The sequence below is a fragment of the Equus caballus genome, chromosome 28, assembly GCF_041296265.1.
Source record: "Equus caballus isolate H_3958 breed thoroughbred chromosome 28, TB-T2T, whole genome shotgun sequence".
Classification (NCBI taxonomy): domain Eukaryota; kingdom Metazoa; phylum Chordata; class Mammalia; order Perissodactyla; family Equidae; genus Equus; species Equus caballus.
Window position 1 is genome coordinate 42,849,307 of NC_091711.1, and position 20,706 is coordinate 42,870,012.

Consider the following 20,706-nt stretch of genomic DNA (forward strand, 5'->3'; position numbering starts at 1 on the left):
CTTAGACTAGGAGAGTGAGGTTTCCAGGCCACCTATCCAACAAATGATGCAGTTGGGGTTCAGGCCCGGTGAGTCTGCACAGCACACGAGCTCCCGGTGAAGTTTTGGGGGTTAGCAGCAGGACTCAGCGATATTCCTCTGAAGGCGCCCGTTGACAGTCAGAGCAGGATACGAACAAAGGGCCGTGAGAGAAGAGGAGAAGCAGAAACGGAGAGACCCACGCGAGCGGGGTCGAATGGGACCGAGACCCAGAAGCCCAAGAAGCACGCACACACCGCACAGCACGCCACCCCTAGGGGAGACAGCAGCTCTGATTTCGATTAAAAAGTAACACCGGCCCGAGACCTAGCAGGTCCTGCCGCTCACCGGCAGCAGGTGTGCGAAACAGGCTGCAGTGAGCACGTGACGAAGCCAAACAGCGTCAACCCAGGTTTTCGTCAGGCCCCACCGAGGCCAAGTCTGTGAGGGCGGGGGCGGGGTATGACCCCGGAGGCGGGGTATTAAACTTCCGGAGGCAAAGAAAACAGTAACCAGCTTCTTCCCGCCTCCCTGTGGGGTGTGTGGGGCCACCGCACTCTATCCCGGAGGTTCTCGAAGAGGCCAGAGCGGCAGCCAGGGGCGGAGGGTGAGTGCCGGCCCTCACCACAGATTCTTCTGGCAACTTCTCGCCTACGCCCCGTTCCTCTCAGTGCCATCGTCACGACAGGAGACCCCAGCCCACAAGATCTCTCTCTTATCCCCCACCCCCAGCCATACCCGGGACCGGCCCCAGAGAAGCCCCACCCCCCGCAGTGGCCAGGGCGTGAAGAGCCCGCCTCACCACGGCTCCGGCCACGGCGTGGACGAGGCTTTCGTAGGACAGCACGGAAGCCATGAGTGCGGCGCCCCGCAGACCTAGCCACAGTTTTCCCGCAGGAGCCACAGCCAGCCCAGTGAGGAAAAAAGCTCTCCACCCTCTGAGGCCCGCCTCCACCAGAGCAACCGCTTCCGGGTCGCAGGTCGCCGGGTCTGCGGGCCCAAGGCAGCTGGGACGGGAAGACGGGAAACCGGGCCAGGGAACGCCCCTTGGCTCTGGTTGGCCCCGGGGGCGTGCGCGGGGCGGGGCCGTGCGGCGCCGGCTCCGCCACGTGGAGCGGTCGCACAGCCTGAAATCCCGCGGTCGCCTCCTGAGTCTCGCGGGACTTCCTTGCACTCCGGGACCCAGCCAGTCGTGGTTCACAACTAACCCATACCACTGGGACGGCAGAAAGTCTACGTGGTCTCCTTTCTCCACTTCCCTCCTTCACCTGACAAGCTGACGACAGGCAAGATGCGGGACTCAGGTTTTCCTGTTTCTCTGCGACTTATCTCGTATTTTCCTTCACTAGTATTTTGAAAGTCACATTTTGGTCAAGAGGAAATAAACGTTGATTGGACAGGGTTCTCCCCTCTGAAAAATCGTGGGGTGTGATAGGGAGAGAACTTGAACTTCAGGAGATTAAAATGATCAGATGTAGGTGGGAACACACTAGGCAACTGGGAAAATCGTTTAACCCTTTTTGGTTTCCTTTGAAAAATGACAGTGTTAATATTAACAACTCCACTTGCTACTTTAAGGATTACAAAAGCTAATTTATGTAGACTCACTTATAAACACTGAAGAAAAGGTTTTTCCATGTTGTAAAGTGAAGAACCAAACTACACAGAACTAGGAAAAGCACATTCACCTCTAACCTAGGTCATATTGTGAGGCGTGTGTCAGGACTCCACTTCTTTATTGGGGCACCATGATCATGTGTCTCTGCCAGCAAGTACCAGCAAATTTACTTTTATAATATCCTCGCTGATAATTCTTGAGTGCTTACTATATGCCTGGATCAGTGCTATATGCCCATTATGAAATTTACTCCCCAGGAGAGGGCCCGAACAATGTTTACTTGGTCGTGTTTTCACAAAATTTGCAGAAAAAATTTTAACCGCCATTAAGATCTCTTTCCACATGAACTCTTCATGTAAGGTGATGCTAGCGACTGCAAGCTAACTGAAAGGTGAGTTGGGGGGGACAGTTGGATTTAGTGCTATCTATTTATACATATGGTTAAGTTACTGCTAGACATCCTGATGTAAGAATGGCTTCCAGGATACTCCCACCATTCCCTAGGGTCATGACATGAAGGTGCAGAGGTCCAAGAGTCAAAGACAGGATTCTGGCACTGGACAGACAGAGCTGGTCCATTGTAAAATTTAAGCAGAGGACTAAAAGTTTTCATTGACCCTTAATCACACTGGAAGCTCTTTCCTGTCAAGAACATATTGGATTATGTAGCATACAGATTTATGAACACTTTTTGAATATCTTCCCTTTATGATGGTAATAGAACACAATAGAATTTATCAGAATTCCCATTGGTAGGGCACAAACGCATAGCAGAGAGCATGTCCATTTGTGTGAATTCTTTTGCATCCCAGCTATCAAAAAATATTTTGATCAAGATGGTATTTCATTCAACTGAAGAGTTATCATATAATGAATTTGCAGCGAAAAATGTAGCAATTACACAGGTATAGCACTTATTAAATGGAACGATTTGTGTAGTTGTTTATTTCCAATTTTTAAAAATAATTTTATTTGTAATGCTTATTTCCAATTTTTAAAAATTCTAACTTTGCATGTTCTAAACATTCACTTTTACAGCTTAGGATTCATAATTATGTATTACTTTCCTAAAAGAGGGCTCCCTCACTTATATAAAAGCACCAAGTCCCACACAGTCTAAACAGAATATAAAAGATTTAGCATGATTCTGTTTACCCCAAGTCATTTTAATAAGAGTTAAAGGAACCTAGCCAGAACTAATCATTTCATGTATGTTGCTTCTACACTGGCATATTTACGGTCAGCTTACTTAAACTGCCACCTGAAAATGTCCCAGTGACCCGGGTGAGTGAACTAAAGGACATCTTGATTGCATACCAGATACCTAGATTTCCAGAGCACCATACATGTGTTTGTACCACTCCTATTTACCTCCTTGCTATTCTGGCTCCACCTAATACTTAGAATCCACAATTTTAAAATCAGTATTTCACCTAAAGAGAATGTCAGAATTTTTAGTTTGTTAGACAACTTTATAGAAAATTGTGAATTTACACTCCCTCCAGCACTACACACAAGATCTTCCTGAATAATTGCCAAGATATTTAAAATTTGTGCCAACTTGACATGGCATACTGTTTAAGTTTGCCCTCTTTAAAGTTTAACAGCTATTGTTAATTATCTGTATTTGTTGCCTATTTAGGGTATTTTCCTCCCCAAACTATATGAACTCTATTTAAAGTATACTATATTGGTTGTAAATATTGGTACATATTGAACTTTTAAAATTACCGCACCATATTTTTTAAAACTAGTTTTTTCTCATCCCTGTCACAAGTGGACCAAGCACTTCCATTATGCTAGGTCCCATTATCAGGAGAAACCCATTGGAGGCGCACATCAACACACCAAGTGGTGTGTGATAGTCCTTATTTAACCAATTCCCCTCAAGTATACATTTTAGTTGTTTTCAATTTCTTAAATTAACTAACAATTCTGCAAGAGGCAACCTTGTACACAGAGAGGGGGAGCAGGGCATAGAATTTAGGAGGAAGACTTTTGAAGCCCCAAGCCTGGTGACAATCCCAGCTCCAGATATAATCAGGGGTGTTATCCTAGGCAATTTACTTACAGTGCTTCAGTTTCCTCATCTATATAAAATGGGGATAAGAGTACTTACCATTATGGTCATTATCAGAATCATCAGTCAATACTTGCAAACTGATTAAAGTGCTTGACACAGACTGAGTACTCCTTACCTGATTTATGTGCCTACTTGTGTGCATTAATTTTAGAGATTAGCAAATCTTTAAAAAATTTAAGTGTTTCTCCCTTATCCCCTTAGGCCAGTATTTCCTATTGTGACAGACGGCTAGTTGTTACCTCAGGTCATGTTCCCATTTCTTTCATAGTAGTAATTTTTTTGTTGGGCACGTGACCACACAGCTATGGGCTATTATTTTCTAGCTTTTCTTCCAGCTAAATATGGTCAAGACAAAAAAAAGCTGACTAATGGGATATGAACAGAAGTAATAAAACATTAAATCCATGTATTAGCCTCAGGATCTCAGCATATGCTTCCCTGGCGCCCTCTCCTGTTTCCTCAGGCTAGATGATGAGCACCACAGCAAGCACCTTTGGACCCAGAAACGGAAGCTACCTTTTGAGTATGGCAGAACTGCTTACTTCTGGACTGCTATCTGAAAGAAAAGTAAAGCTGTTTTACATAAGCTAATGTATTTTTAGGGGTGCTTGTTAATAGCACTTTATAATCTTAAGCATACTATGCTCAGTAAATAACATGAATGCTAGAGACATAAAATAGAACATGTGCTGAAAAAAAAGGGGGCAGAAAATGGGAAGAGGAAATATCCAGTTTGACCGTAAGTATATTTTTAACATGGCTAGAAATATCCAATAACTATATATTTTTGAGCAGGGGGGAAAGCCTCCTTTACTTTCCCTTCTTATAGCATTATTAGCACAAGAAAAGAACATTTCTGGTTTAGAAATGATATTGAGTTTCTATGAAAATGAAGAATGTATTTTGTATTTGTGGAACTTAAAAAGTCTAAAAGCACAGGACACATTTTCCAAAGACCAATTTTACTTTTACCCACTTCCAGTAATATTTGCGATGTCAGAATGTACTTAGGTAACGTATAGTTCAGTAAATCAAATGAATCCAGAAGCAACTGGTCTTCTTGAGTTATTCACAGCACACATTAGAAATTTTGAGAAAGGAGAACACACATTAACAAAAAGAACACTGGCAAGCTCAAACGCAAGTTTATATGCTGAGTATTTTTAAAGGGTTTAAAAAGCATGCTCAATTAGCATACAGCTTTTTCTCACTTATATAACAGATGCATTTCTATCTGCTTGTGGTACAGCAAAGGGTCAGAACCTGAATCAACTTACTTATGATTTCAGAAATGTGCTATTTCAGAAATGTGTATTCCATGGAATTTATTTCACTGCTCCTACCACTGATTCTTGAAATAAGCAAAGTAGAGAGCGTCTCATCCCTTGCAGTTGCTTTTAAACACTAGCACTTTAAATTCAAAGATAGGTAGAAACCTAGCAATTCCTGGTAGAGTGCCTGGACCGTCTTATTTAACATATGAATTGAATGTACAACAGAAAATGTATCATTTTCTTTATCCTTGGAGGAGAGGGAAAGAGAGAAAGTAAAGGTGAGGCTATGGTTGCAGTATTTAAGAGCTGAACTGGAGAACAGTGAATCTTTCATAATGCCAACAACTCCACAATGAACAACCACCATGGATCTCATCAATTTTATAATTCATGGTGGATCAAGAAGTTAGGTTCCCCTCTATGTATATCAATTAATTCGAACCTCATACTCTCCAAAATAGAAAGATGCATACTAGAAGATAAACTCTAACTGCAATAGTATTTCCTAAGTAGAAGACCAAACACCCAAGGGAATCCCTCCTTCCAACATCTTTTGATATGGTAAGATTTCACTGAAGTGGAAATCTAACACTCCAATGTGAAATCTCTTGGCCAAGTAAGAAATTACAGCTGTTACGGATATTATGCTACATAGTCACTCTATGTATTACATATTAAATTAAACCCAGCATTAAATATGCTTGCACAATTATGCTGTGAATGATAGCAGTAATGATGCTAGTGAAAAAGGACGATCTTTAGCCCAAGAAGAGTAAGGAGAAAAAAATGTGAAAACAAGTAGAAAGCAGACAAAGAGTTGGGCATTTTCTGATAAGGAAAAGTCATTTTAAACCTAGAAATATAAAAAGAAAAGTCTCCCCTTATTTCCCCTATGTGGAAATAATATGAAACATTTATTTTATATATCAGACAAGAACAGAACTAAGAAACCCAACTCTACTGCAGCATTATAAAATCATCCCTTCACCACAGTGTGAGATCTAAACACATTGACACAAGGGTACATGCTACATAAAATGTAGTAAGACTGTGGATGCCCTGCCAAGTACTTCCAGTCCCTACCCAGGTTCTACTGCAATACTGGTGGTCCCAATAGTTTTATTGAAATAAATCATTTTTGAAAAAATAAAGCATTTAAAAGGACAAATCAAAATGCCTCAGCAACCGTATATACCCAACTCAGACTTTATCTACTCAAATGTTGTATTTGCCTCCTGCTAATAAACCTTTATTTCATTCAAACTGAGTAATAACTCTTCCATACCGAAGTATCTTTCTCGCCCAATTAATTCAAAGGAAAAAACTGAAATGATTAATAAAGAAAAATGGAGGGATTTAACATACCCTTTTAATTTGTTTTTAAATATTTTTAAGGTTTAAAAAGTGTTTAAAGTTTGTCATTCCTAGTAGGAAAACATTATCTGAATGAATACCCTAATGGCAAACCACTGTAAAATCTTTCAGCTGCATTTGGGGCAGAGGGGTAGGGATTATCTTCCAAGCACCCCAGCTTTCTTCACGAGAAGGTCAGAGGTACACTGGTTTGGATTATTGCGACATCCATTAGGTGATCTAAGTTGCTTTTCCTTCAGCAAGGGCTTTATGTGTCAGAAGGGCATTATGCTTGACCTCCAAATTTGGCTGATAATTTACTGATGAGATTCATAACCTTTGGGTTGCTCTGATATTTTGACATATTTGCTGGGTTCTGGGCCACATCCTGGAAGGCTGCCATAACTTCTGGATCCTGCAAATGAAAGTTATTTTTTTTTAGTATTTAAAAAAGTGTTCTATGGGCCAACAAGTTTATTATCCCAAATCCTATCTCTATTTAGATCTATAATTTTGTCATGGCCAAGTTAACAGGGGTTTGGACAAGTTCCTGAAGTATAAATATTATTAATGTGTACTTCAAAGTCAAACTCAATTATATCACTTTAACAAGATAATGAAAAAAGAATATACAATTTTGATAGAAAAGGACAAATGGCAATAATTACCAACTATTACACAGTATTTCCTATAAACCAATTTTTAAAAACTTAAGCTACTCACTCTAAGAAAATGAGCATTGCAACTGCACAATTAGCTATTTGGTAATTTAGATCAGTAACACCTGGCTAACAGAGTAACCTTTGTTTCCACACAGAATTATCAAAGAAATGCCTTAGTGACATGAAGTCCAACTACGTTCTTCTGAGTCTTACCTGCATGGCTGCAAGAACCTCTGGATCACTAAGAATTTCATTGAGCCCAGGCATCCCTGCCATTCCAGGCATGCCCCCTCCCATTCCAGGCATTCCTCCAGGAAAAGTACCAGGCATTCCCCCAGGAAAGCCACCTGCAAGAATAAATGAAAGAACTGTATAGACACCAACCATATTCACAAGTAGTCTGATAGTGTACTATTTCTTTCCAGATTAAAATAACACACACTCCCATGAGCATGCACAAAGAACAAGGGTGTTACTAAACACAAAGCAGTCTGACCATTCTAACTGGATGTAACAAGACAATTTTTACCTTCAAATTTTCTCTTAAAAAATAAGGCTAGAAATCAGACTTTGCTACTTTCTGGATTCATTTTTTTCCTACGGATAAAACTGTTAAAAAAGAAAACTAATCTTACCTTAAAACAAAGAGACAGCTAACCGTCCCTTGGAATTACAAAATTAAAAAGTCTAACAAATCATCTTGGTTATGTTATATCTTATCTTCTCATTCTTTAATATTGTCTGTTTCAACTAAGTTAATTCATGTTTTTCTTTTTTTTTTAACTATACTCCTCTAGTGCAGTTATTCCTTCAAGAACTCTATGAAATGCTTGTTATAAAAAGCCGTGAATTTTTATCTCCACCCCACAGAGAATAAAAATATCTGAGGGTGAAACTGAAAATCTGCATTTTTAACAAGCACTCCCTGGTGTTTCTTCTTTACATTGAGAACAACGCTCTGTAGAGCGAAAAGGATTTAATTCTCCCAGTATCATTTTGGATTATAAACCTGAATTATTTTCTACTCAGTTTTCCACTACCATAAACCTTTATGTCCATAGGAGATATTCTGAAATCACAATTTTGCCAATATAGGGACATCCTAAAGGGAAATACAGGTAACATTACTGTATTCTCCAGATCAAGAGTCTCTACAAGTACAGCCCTCATAAAAAAGAACCACAGATAACAGTCACTTCCACCTGGCTCAACAATTCAAACATGCTGATAAATAACTAACAATCACAGATAAGGAAATCTAAGGGGGCCTGAAAACAACTGGCTTCTCTAGCAGCCCCGACTGACTCTGAAAACCTAGTTTCTACCCAAGAAAAAATTACTGGCCCAGGGCAACAACAGTTAACCAGTTAACCAGTCAAATCTAGGTAATAAAATCCATAAAACAAAATATTATCTCTAGTTCTAGTCCACATTAGTGGTCATTTTCTAAAACAAAGGTACCTGACATAAGATTATTTATTTTTTAAACAGGAAGTAAGCTATGAACTAGAATTTATTTTCTTGCTTTTTCTTCAAACAGCAAGTCATCCCCAATATTTTTTCTTTTTAGTTGCTTGGCCCTTGCTTGACCTTGAAGAGTAAGAGGCTACCTTTACCTTTTCTAGCCACTGCCCATAGAACTAAAGTTCTAGCCAGTGGCATAAGCGAAGCAGTGTGTACCTGTGTCTATAAACCTTCCTTAAGAGAAAGCTGGTTACTACTAAATAGCTGGAGGCTGCTAATTCCCCACTGGGATTACAAACTTTTAAAAAGCTCCTCCTGAAATTCATATAAATTTCACACTGCCTCATTCAGGAAATATTCAAAAATTAGTCTGAGTGCCTTTCTAACTGCCCTTCTACCTGTATCGTATTAGGCCTCTGCTATCATTCCAGGCTTTGCCTCACTAATAATTTCTGATCATTTAACATTTGCAAGAAAAGGGAAGAGTGTATATTATTTTTACACTGGACTCAAAACATTTGTTGTGCTTAATAACCGCCTACAGTGCTTTCACCTACTATCTCATGAATATCAATTTATAACAGAGTAAAATGATTATGGCAATTTAGAAATACTTAGAATACATCATAATCAATACTTACAGTCTTTTAATAAAGTACAATGCTCAGGCCTCAATGAATGTCAGCTAATTTGAGAAAGCATACTGCTCAAAGTGTGAGGAAAATAATATACTGTATTTCCACTAACATAAAAATTTTAATGAGAATGAAACTTTCTAGAGGCTAACATTCTTAAGATTCTTCAGTGTTCTAGGGACTAATGGTGCCAAATATAATAGACATATCTGAGACTCCAAATAAGAATATTCTCCAATTATTAACAATACTAATAGTTTTAATTTTTCTTTAAAAATACCTTGAAAAGAGCCATACTGAGCTCCTGATTGTCGTCTGGCTTCTTCCTCCTTTGATACAAAAAAGAAATAAATTACATAAGTGGAGCGGGGACAGTCTGCTGTCCACCCCTACCCATGAACAATGATGAAAAAATTACAAAAGAAGTTAGTAGAGGACTTACAAGAATGGCAAGTTTCAAATGGCAATACTGGACTAAAGGACACAGGCCATCCCACCCCACCCTCAAACAATCTCCAACTGGATTCTCAGTGAGCATTACTTTCGATAATAGTTTCAAGAGCCATTTTATTTCTACTTTGAGGAGGAAAAAAAACCTGGAAAGCCATTTACAGTCTGTCCATGCTTATAAAAACTGTAAATTCTTACTGCTTTTAAAACTCTCTAATGAAAGCACATGCTTAGATTACTAAGACTGTCAGGACTTTTGCTTCCAAGGTTCATCTTTTCCATAATCTCCCTACATGACTCAACAACAAATACAACTGGAGATTTACTGATTTGTTTTGTTGTTAAAGACAAAATTGAAGAAAATACACATAAATTCTCTCATAACCAGTTATAACAAGGACATAAATAAATGTAAAAATTACTTTTGAAGATTATAAACTATAATCCTAAAAATCAAGCATGATGCTTAAAAATATTAAATGACAAAAAATAAGGCTATAATATTATATAATTATAATACAACTGTATGTCCTTTAATTCAACAGTGTTGGAAATAAGTAGATGAAAACTGATAGCAATGCAAAAAGCTAATACAGAAAAAAACTAAGAGAAACCTTAAGAACAGCAGCAACAATACTGTGAATGAATTATGGGTAACTTTTACCCTAATTTTTATATGACTTTGTAACGAAAAATAAAAACAGCTAGAGTCAATTTTAAATAGCTATGAATGCACTGCTGGAACAGCAGGAATCATAAAACTTAATAAATCAAGGCAAGCACCCGCAAGAAAACAAACAATGCTGCAAAGTTTTACTTACTTGACTGGGAAAAATTCCTGATTTTAGAAGGACATAAGAATATAAATTGGTGAAATAGAAGCTCACTTAAGAATTTAAAGACTAAACATAGCCTCACAAATTCGGGATAATGAAGGGAAAGAAAACTCCCTTTTAGTAGCATCATTAGCCTAACAGAACTGCAGCCAGCATTAAGAAAGAGCCAGGAATTAGAAAGACATCCTAAAAACTCTAATCTACTATATTTTCCCCCTTAATGGTTTAGCTACGGAAACTTTACCCTCTGGGCTCTCTCATGTTCTTCCCGAGCCTTCTTCACCCTTTCCATTCTTTCTTTGATCTCTCGCTCTTCACGTTTTCGCTCATACTTTCTCCGATGTTCTGCAATTTTCTGAGCCTAGGAAAAAAGAGCCACAGAAAAATAAAAGCTAAATAAGGTGAACACAAATCAACAGCTTTGTTAAAGAATTACTTTTCTTTGTGGAGAGGTGTTCAATTCAACATAGTTCTGAATAATGACAGTTAGATTTACCTTATAGAAAAGGACCTGACACAACTCAGGCTTTAACCAGTCCACTGTGAAACAGAGGAAAGAGGCTGGGATTTGAAGTTAGAAGTGTTATAAATCTCAAACAATTAACTAGTGCAAGGATGACAATCAAGTTTCAAATTGCATCACAATTCTTGCCTAATACCTGCCATGGGAAGGCAGAGATCTGGAACGCATATATCACTTATTTGCCACAGTCTACCGTAAAATAAGGGCAGAGGGGAAGAGAAATATGTAAGCCTTACAGAGCTGCTATAAGGATTAAGAAAGAAAGTATATGTACCAGGTATTGGTACATAGTCCGTGCCAAATATTTGGAATCTATTATTTATTCAGAGAATAAACTACAGAGACTCAGATTCAACTTTTACCTTAGCTTGTTTATGATTATTTTTAGAATTTTTTCTAGAATATCTCACATAATAACCTTGCTGAGTTAGCCCTATTATGAAAAAAAAAAAAAGAAATCAAATAGTCTCTGATGGTAGATAAGTGAAATTCAATAAAATTTCTGCTATCATAAAATCTTTGAGAATAAATTCCTGGTAGTATAATTTGCCACACAGCTGAGGGATTTACCATGCAAATGCATGAAAATCATTTTAACTAACAATTTTAGACAGAAATTATCTTAATAGAATATTCCAGCTTTTGGATTCAATATTAACATTTTAAAAAGGTTGAAACTTTTTAGTTCCACGGAGCCCTCATGCTTTATTCAGTGGCTTTATACACCTATAAAATATAAGGATAGACCAGACTCAATCTTGGGTCACATTTTATAGATTTTCTATTTCTTTCCTTGCTGTAAACTTGCTGCCCCCTTTTCCGTTTCTAACTTTCTGGTTATAATTCTACTCTAAGCTTACAAACAAAGTAATAGAGCTTGCTATACTACACCATGAGAAATGAAAGCATGAAAACCTAATAAGATTTCCTGAGTTGAGCACAAACTTCATGGATTACAGATTACAACTTCCAAATGTCTGCTTCTGTATATCTGTTTTGAAGGTAAGTCACTGCTGGGGCTAAGACTAGAGCCATGGAGTATTACAGTAATGACTTTCCCTTTCTCTACTTTAACATACCCTCGGTTGAACTTCCTTCAGCATTGCGCTAGCATCTTCATCATAATCCAGTTTACAGGCAAGAGCAAGATCATGGGCTGCTTCTTCCCAGTGGCCCAGAAGTCTAAAAAAGATTTAAATTCATTTTAGGAGCCTTTTATATATATTCACTTCTGTGGCATAGTGTCTTTCTTCCCTATTATAGAAAAGGATTGTTACAGAAGAGCTTTAAGCTAAATACTGAACTATAAATTTTCAGGAACTAATTCAATTTCTATGTTATATTCTATAAAAGTTTGAAGAAATTTAAATTTCCTTTATAACTCTAAATCTGTTCTACTAAAAAATGTTTAAAAACTTTAAAAAAGTAGCTTTCTTAACTCAGAATATCATGAAATAAAAAAAAAACTATGTGAAGCCACAACTTTCAACTCATCAAAAATAGGATTAACATGGGGCTGGCCCCGTGGCCGAGTGGTTAAGTTCGTGCGCTCTGCTGCAGGCGGCCCAGTGTTTCGTTGGTTCGAATCCTGGGCGCGGACATGGCACTGCTCATCAACCCACGCTGAGGCAGCGTCCCACATGCCACAACTGGAGGGACCCACAACGAAGAATGTACAACTATGTACCGGGGGCTTTGGGGAGAAAAAGGAAAAAGAACCAAAAAAATCTTTAAAAAAAAGGATTAACATGATGATGGGGCTGGCCCGGTGGCACAGCGTTTAAGTGCGCACGTTCCACTTCTGCGGCCCAGGGTTTGCTGGTTCGGATCCCAGGTGAAGACATGGCACCGCTTTGAAAACCATGCTGTGGCAGGCATCCCACATATAAAGTAGAGGAAGACAGGCACGGATGTTAGCTCAGGGCCAATCTTCCTCAGCAAAAAGAGGAGGATTGGCAGCAGCTGTTAGCTCAGGGCTAATCTTCCTCCAAAAGAAAAAAAAAATGTATATTTAACATGCTACCTTCTATAAGATAGAAGATAAAACAATAGATGTGTGCACATTTTATTGAAAATGGAAAGAAAGGCTAAATTAAAAATTAAAGGTTGGTCGGGGTAGGTGAGAATTGAGTAGAGGGGATAGCAATGGAAATGAGACTTCTCTGGGTATATTTGTTAACTTGGTTTTGGCTCTTTAAACCTGCAAACATTTCACATACTCAAAGAAGAAAATTAAATCAGAAAGGATGGAAATAAAGCAAACTCTAAACCTCAATACAAAAAGAAATAAAAAGAGGCTAATTGTTTTTCACATTGACAACATAAACCATACAGAAAAAATTAATTCAAGTAACTTTTAAAACAGTATTGTGACTGTATATCTTAAATGGAATATATCCTAAGGATAAGAACTGCAAAAAGAACTTTAAACTTTACTTAGAAGGTATATCATTTTTAAGGCATGATTCTAAAACAATTTTATGTGTATCGAAGGAGAATGCAAGGATAATGCAAGTAAGTAAATAGGGACAAAAATTTTGAGTCTAGGAGAATAGGGTTAAAAATACTTAATGTTGAATCCTAATGGAACATATCAGTATAAACTCAAAATTTTGTAACTTTTTTCCTTAAAACCATTATTTTTAACATGTTTTTTCTAACTCTGTCATTGAAATGAACAGAGTAATGCTATCTAGGAAGAAATGAACACACCTACTGGCCAAACTTTAGTTTCTATAAATATAATCCCCACTAAAATGAACCATGAATTCTTCCATATTGAGCACGTATTACTTTAAAATTAAATCTTTAGGCAATTTTGGGGATTTTTTAGAAAGCATAACAAAACATCAGATTTAAATTTAAAGAGTTCTGAAAATAATTAAACTCCACTATTTACCTGTGCGCTTTCCCTCGCCATTTGTAAGGCTGAGCTGAATCAGGATTTATTTCAATAGCTCTGTCACAGTCTCGGATGGCAGCATTTGGCTTCTGTAATTTGACGAAGACACTAAAAAATAAGTATGATATTAAGAAGTATTCATTTCAAACAATAACACCTTCGGGATCGCCACAGAAGCAATTCTATTTAAATAAATGAGCAGAAATTATTCACTAGGGGATGCTTTTTTGTTTAGAGTTCTCACCTGGCTCTCTTGGCATACAGAATGGCCAAGCGGGGATTCAGCTTGATGGCATCTGTGAACAAGTCAATGGCTTTCTGTAGTTCACCTAAAGTAAATCAAAAGTTATTGAAAAATAGGAGGATAAAAAATATTAATAAAAACTGTTGCTCTTTTATCCAAATAGTCTTTCACATTTTTCATTTAGTCCAGGAAAAAAAGACTAGTTTCTAAATACACAAAACTGGCTCTTCAAAGCAAACTTTGCCACACTTACACTGTAAATCACTCAAGACAGAGACAATTTTTGGTACACAACCCCTTAAAAACCAGTAGAATACAACATTCTTAGTAGGACTCATATTGATTTTTTTAATTAAGAAAAAATAAAAGGATAAAATAAATCAATTTTATTCTATTAATGAAACTGTCTTTTATCCATTGAGTTAAAAGGATAAAATTAAACTTATGAAGGAAAATGTATCCATATTAAATCCTTAGCGCTGATTAAAAAAAATTTTACTATTTGAATTCACAGGAAGAGCATAAAAATTCAAGAAAACTTGAATTCATGAACACCACAACCCACATTTTAAATTCATTTATTGTATACTATTCTCATAGCTTCTTTACTAGTCCCTTCACTGAAGTCATTCAACAGATAAAACGTGCTATAGAATTAGAACAGCACTTTGCACAAAGTCTAATTCTTGGACACAGGAAACAGGGAGGCAAGACAAACACAGAATTTTAAAGTAAATGCTACAATTCACTTTGAAAAATATATTTACCCAGCGACTAACTGTGTAAAGGATCTTATGAGAACTCATGAAACAACGCAGAAAAAGGTGCAGTCTTATTAGTCGCTGCTAGGAGTCTAGGAAAATAGTGTATATTACAAGTTATTACACTTGGATCTAACAAGCAACTGACACCTACCATGTTCAAAACTGAACTCTTAACTTTTACTCCATCTCTAAATCTATTCCCCATCTTTATATTCCCAACTAAGTAAATGGCTCCTCCACTCAGTCTAGTTTAGAGGTTGGCCAACTTTTCTGGAAAGGGACATATAATTATTATTTTAGGCTTTGCAGACCATAAGAACCGTAACAATTCACCTCTGTTGTTGTAGTGGGAAAGCAGCCACAGACAATACACAAATGAATAGGTATGACTGTGTTCCATTAAATTTTTATGGAAACAGGAGGCTATAGTTTGGCAACTCCTGATCTACCTGAAGCCCAAAACCTTGGAGTCATTCTTGACTCCTCAGTCTAAAACCTAACACCTTTTATTTCTACTTTCAAAATATATCCAGAATCTAACCACCTCTCACATTACCACCCTAAGCCCCAAGGTTTCCACACTGTGCACCAAGGAGGCCACAGGACCATTGGTTTGTTAGCACCGCACAAACTACTGGTTGAATACAGTTCACAGTTTCAATACTGGATTACTACATTCCGTTTTATGTCTTTGAAAAACTGTTTTTTTAGTAGTTGCTATGATAAAAAGCTAGAATTGCAGAAAAGTAGAGATGTGGAACAGGAAGTGAGAGTGGCAGTGTCCAATCTGATTCCGAGATCTGAGAAGCTGCTTAGTGCTCAACATATCTACACCGCTTCTTAGAAAATAAACATGGTTATTTAAGAATGAAATTAAATATATTTGCTTACAAATTATGTATTATTTTTTCAAACAATCACTAACTTGTTAGGACACATATATTTATTAAATTGTTTGGACCTGACTACACTATAAACGAAACTCTTAGGCATTTCTTTTGGCCTAGGGGTGCTGTGAAAAAGTCAAGATAGTAAGAGCACTGTAAATAGGGGAAGTTTGAGAACCTTTGCCTTAATCCAAGCCACCATCATTAGCCACCTAGACTACAAAATAAGACTCACTTTCTTGCTTTCCCTCTGTGGGGTCATGAAAACACACCTTTGATCTGTTGTGGGGAGCATAACTGATTGAGAACTCCATCTTCTGTGCTCAAGGCTATACTTCATAAGCTGCTCCCAGCTAATTACTGAACACAGCAAGGATACCAAGGCAGGGCCATTCTTATGAGACGTGCAGCTCCTGTAATGGCAACTTTGGCTTGCCAAGACTTTTTAAGAAACATATCCACAGCAGAGGACTTCTCCTACAAAGGAGTAAGACCTACATGATCGCCTTCCCAGACTCCTCTGATTCTCCCTGCTTCCCCATTTTCCCTCACAGGTATTTTCCTAATGTATCTCTAGCACATCCACTCATGTTTTGGCTTCTACTTCTCCAGCGAACTAACATACCCTTACTGGCCCCTACAACCTGATCTACATAAAGCAGTAAGAATAATCCTTTTCAAAAGTAAATTCACCTCACTATGAAACTCCCCTTGTCAAAAAAAAACCCTCAATAGCTTCCCATCATCCTTAATGCTAAAATCCTAAGTCCGTCGGCAGGATCTACAAAAGTTCTTTTAGTGATTTATCTATCTATCCTCCTCACCACTTTCCCACTACCCCACCTCCCCATCACCCATCACCCACTCCCAGGCGCTTCTCTGACCTTAATTCTAACACTCTTACCCCTTCACTTACCACACTCCAGCTACACTGGCCTTTCTGCTATTCCTTGAATATGTAATCATCCTACTCACTCTCCCGGTTAGCCCCTCTACTTGTTCTTCCCTGTCTCAAAAGCCCTTCTTCACATGGCTTGCTCCTCTCATGTCGTCAGATGCTTTCCTGACCACCCTGTGTAAAATATAGCTTCCATCACTCACTATCCCTTTACTCAGCTCTACTTTTCTTCATAGCACTTATTACCACCTGACATTCTATTATCAATTTTGTTTTGTTCCCCAGTAATATGAGGTCCATGAGATAAACAACTTGGTCTGTTGTTTCCCATTGTTTATCAGCATCTGAAACATGGTAAACCTTCAACAAATATTTGTTGAATAAATATATTAACTGAAAAGCATAATAAACTCCTCATGACTCTAATAGGTAGGTACCATTATCCTTATTTTACAAAGGAGGAAACAGAGGCAGAGAGAGTAAATTCTCTAAGTTTACCTAGCTAGTAAGTGCCAGAGCTGAGATCCAAACCCAGGTACTCTGGATCCATAAGTCCAGTGTCTAACTATATTCCTGCCTCTCTAACCCCAGGGAGGGCCTGAACCTCCAATCCCTACCTTAGAGTACTAGTGTTTTATCCCTTTAGGATATACTATAAAATTGCGCTTATTCTAAAATTAGAATGAGGTTAAATTTACACATGAACATAGCTTGGAAAGAAATATAAAAAACAAGAACGTGACTTATTAGGTGTTGGCAGTTCATTTTCATTTTGTTAAATATTGCTAAGGCAATAAGTAAGAAAATGAATTTCAAAAAAATACAAGACAATATGCCATAATAAGTGACAAAAATAATGAACTGACAGTACAGCACAGTAAGATCCCAGACAAGCTGAAACCCCTCTGAGCCCTCAGGTTATTCATTAATCTGTAAAATGGTAGTAGTATGAGGTTTTCATGAAATAATGCACATTAAAACATAGTAAAATTGCCAGACATATTGAAGGCACAAAATAAATGCTAGATAAATAGAAATCTTAGGTGGTAGGGGAAAGAAGAAAAGCGTCTGGAAAAGGAATAGTCAGAAAGAGAAGTGACGGAGATCAATTAATGGGTGTGAATTAAAAGTTGAAACAGGTGAAGAAAACCTTTACAGAGAAGCAGCAGAGCACAAGAAAAGGAACATTCCAGGACAGTGAGGCCTGGCTAGAATGGAAGGTTAATATTTAAGAAGAAAAGAACAAGGTTGGGAAGGCAAAATATGGGCTCCAACTCTGGCAAGTCTAATGCTACAATGACGACCTTCAAAACGTACGCAAAGTTGCAGGTTAAAAGCAAGGGAGTGTGTAACAATAAAAAGTACTTCTAAGTAAGAATAATCTAGGGACAGTGAACAGAAAGCAATAAAGGAAACATATCTCAGGTAGGCAAACTACTGAGGCAATTTTAATAGTATAAACATATGATAAGGACCTAAACTAAGAAGGTGGTGGCATTACAAAAAAGTGAAGTGAATGTATTTGCCAACTTGGAACAGTAATGAATACTGAACTCATTCTAAAATAAAACTTCAGTTATCTTCTAAGTCTAGGGATGAAGGCCAAATGCACATCAGCATTACACAACAGCATCTGTTCAACGACAGCACTGTGATATACTACCATACAGCTAGGAGGGGGGTTTACACAGTACCCAAGTTAATAAATGATTTGTTCTTATACATTATAACTGATTAAACATTATACTTAATAGTATCAGCACTCTCCCACTCTTACAGGACTTTCTGAAGAGGCTCTAACATGCAGAGACTAGAACAAGACTGTTATGCCTATGGACATTATTTGTTAAGTGTGTTACTATAAAAAGCTGAGGGCCACTTTTCTAATACCACTTTTTTTGAAAGCCTTTCACCTTTTTAAAAGCCTTTTCTCCATAAAGAAACACCATGATACAGTCAGGAAAGCAGAGTCTTTGAGTCCCATCAGGATCTGTCCATGCCCTGAGCAAGGTAATTAATTCCTCAGTGATTTCAGCATCTATGTCTATCAGTGGGGAAGGGGTGGATACAGAAAATAACACTTTCTTCAGTATAAGATACTCAATAAATTTAAGTTTACTTTCCCACTATTTAACAGTTACTGCAGTAGAGAAGAAAATATTCAGACTACCATAGAAATGTAGCAAAGAGAAAAAAAAATCACTCACCATCATTTAGGGCATCAATGGCAGCCACTTTTTTATCATTTGCCTGATCCATCATCTCCTCGGTTATCTAGGGGGAAATTGAAGGTCAACTTAGAAATAGTCGAGAAAGCAGAAGAGGAGGAAGGAACTTGGACTTTCCTAGGGAAGGGGTAGTCACAACTCCCACTTTCATTCCTTTTCCCCAGTCTCCAAGGAGCAAAGAGGATAATGATGATAACTGATTTGTAAGAAATTATACAGGATGAGCTTTAATCTTTCACACTAAACAATAAATTTCACTCCGTACACTCTGCCTTACACATGACTTTTGCTGCCCTCCATCCTAACCTGAGCAAGTGGTTTTGCCCTTACCAACTCCTTCTTGGTTATTCACAAACACTAAAACTCAATCTCCTCACAAAGGGCTAACTAAAGCTAGTTCCTTTTAGGCTTGATTCTTCAGAAAAGAAACATCTAACTCTTTTGTTTCAACAAACATCTACTGAGTACCTATACTAGACAGAACAATCGCTGTGCAAGACTGCTGAGAGTACGATTAATAGTAACAAAAACTTACAGCAAACATCCTACCTAAAATGGGAAGTTAAGAAGCAGTTTCTTTAACTAAAGGAAAAAAGTCCACTCTATCACCACTACTGTGTAAAATATTACCGGAGGTGCTGGCTAATTCACAAAGAAAATGAGCTGACCGGTTTAAGAATAGGAAGGAAAGTACCAAGCTGTCTTTAATTATATTTTAATTTGCCTAGAAAACCCCATGGAACTGACAAGTTACTGGATCTATCAGGATAATTCAATAAAGTTCTCAGAAACTAACAGCAACATAAAAACAAACCCAGAGTTCCTCCACATCAGCAAAAATCGATTACAAAATATAAAAGAAGAGCACATTATAAGAGCTCATTATAAGAGCACACAAGACTTTTACGGGGGTGGGAAGAGTAAAATTCTATTAAAGGAGACAAGATATATACCATGTTCATGGAAAGATTTTGACTATTTCAAGTATCCCCAAGTTACTCAATAAATTTAAAGTAATTCCAACAAAAATTCCTATAAGTTTTAGGCAAACTTTAAAAACTTTTCAAAAGAACAAAGACAGACAGACTACCAGATAGTAAGATATCCTACAAAGCCAGGGTAACTAAAAAAAAAAAAAAAGAAAAAGATGACTGGTATGGGAATATGGTGCACATGATACCCTGAACAAGTCTAAAAACCACCTTTTAAAAACCATCTTTGACCGGGGCTAGCCCCGTGGCCGAGTGGTTAAGTTCGCGCACTCCGCAGCAGGTGGCCCAGTGTTTCGTTAGTTCGAATCCTGGGCGCGGACATGGCACTGCTCATCAGACCACGCTGAGGCAGCGTCCCACATGCCACAACTAGAAGAACCCACAACGAAGAATACACAACTATGTACTGGGGGGCTTTGGGGAGAAAAAGGAAAAAATAAAATCTTAAAAAAAAAAATAAAAAAATAAAAAAAAAATAACCATCTTTGACCTAAGAATGTAGAAATCCTCAGGGAACAAGATTAAATAATGGCTTGAAATTCAGCGAGGTAGCCAAGTGCTCCATCTGCTTTCACCTTTGTAGCAGGAGTCGAACCTGGTGACCTTGCAATTCTGTTTTTGAAGGTAGTGCAGGACACATGAAACAAAGTCTAGATTCAGGTAAAGAGAATGTATGGTGTCTAATCAGACACCCTTTAAAATAAATCTAGAACTCTAAATGCCTATACCTGCAAGCATAATGGTAAACCAAAAGTAAACCTATTCGAAAGAAAGGGACAATGAGTAGAGAAGAAAAAAAAATCTCCCCTGGAAATTCATAACCACAAATCAGCCTTTCTGCTGGAATTCACATTACTTGTATAGTTAAACAGACC

At 37.9% G+C, this 20,706-nt stretch overlaps 2 protein-coding genes and 1 long non-coding RNA gene across 14 annotated transcripts in view; 1 reads left to right on the forward strand and 2 right to left on the reverse strand.

Moving 5' to 3' along the window:
- SLC25A17 (solute carrier family 25 member 17) overlaps positions 1-1,200 on the reverse strand; it is a 38,448-nt gene extending 37,248 nt beyond the window's left edge. For 2 of the 12 annotated variants that reach the window (XM_070253697.1, XM_070253696.1), the window contains exon 1: positions 1-983. Coding sequence is in view for 1 of the 12 variants with exons in the window: in XM_001502255.6 (XP_001502305.1) it covers positions 821-874 (54 nt within the window). In the remaining 11 variants the exon portion in view is untranslated. The other 10 variants (XM_001502255.6, XM_014736858.3, XM_005606662.4 and 7 more) reach the window with 10 other exon arrangements.
- Positions 1,061-7,706, forward strand: LOC102151062 (uncharacterized). The gene is made up of 4 exons (XR_011433456.1): positions 1,061-1,304; positions 1,894-2,027; positions 4,183-4,286; positions 7,164-7,706. It is a non-coding gene; the product is annotated as an uncharacterized lncRNA (long non-coding RNA).
- Positions 5,875-20,706, reverse strand: part of ST13 (ST13 Hsp70 interacting protein) — a 26,702-nt gene continuing 11,870 nt past the window's right edge. Inside the window, exons 5-12 of the mRNA NM_001309324.1 lie at positions 18,819-18,885; positions 14,063-14,147; positions 13,816-13,926; positions 11,996-12,098; positions 10,638-10,754; positions 9,388-9,436; positions 7,222-7,355; positions 5,875-6,761 (exon numbers count right to left, since the gene is read on the reverse strand). Of these exons, the coding sequence (NP_001296253.1) occupies positions 6,633-6,761; positions 7,222-7,355; positions 9,388-9,436; positions 10,638-10,754; positions 11,996-12,098; positions 13,816-13,926; positions 14,063-14,147; positions 18,819-18,885 (795 nt within the window). The 3' untranslated portion in view covers positions 5,875-6,632. The remainder of the gene's footprint in view (positions 6,762-7,221; positions 7,356-9,387; positions 9,437-10,637; positions 10,755-11,995; positions 12,099-13,815; positions 13,927-14,062; positions 14,148-18,818; positions 18,886-20,706) is intronic.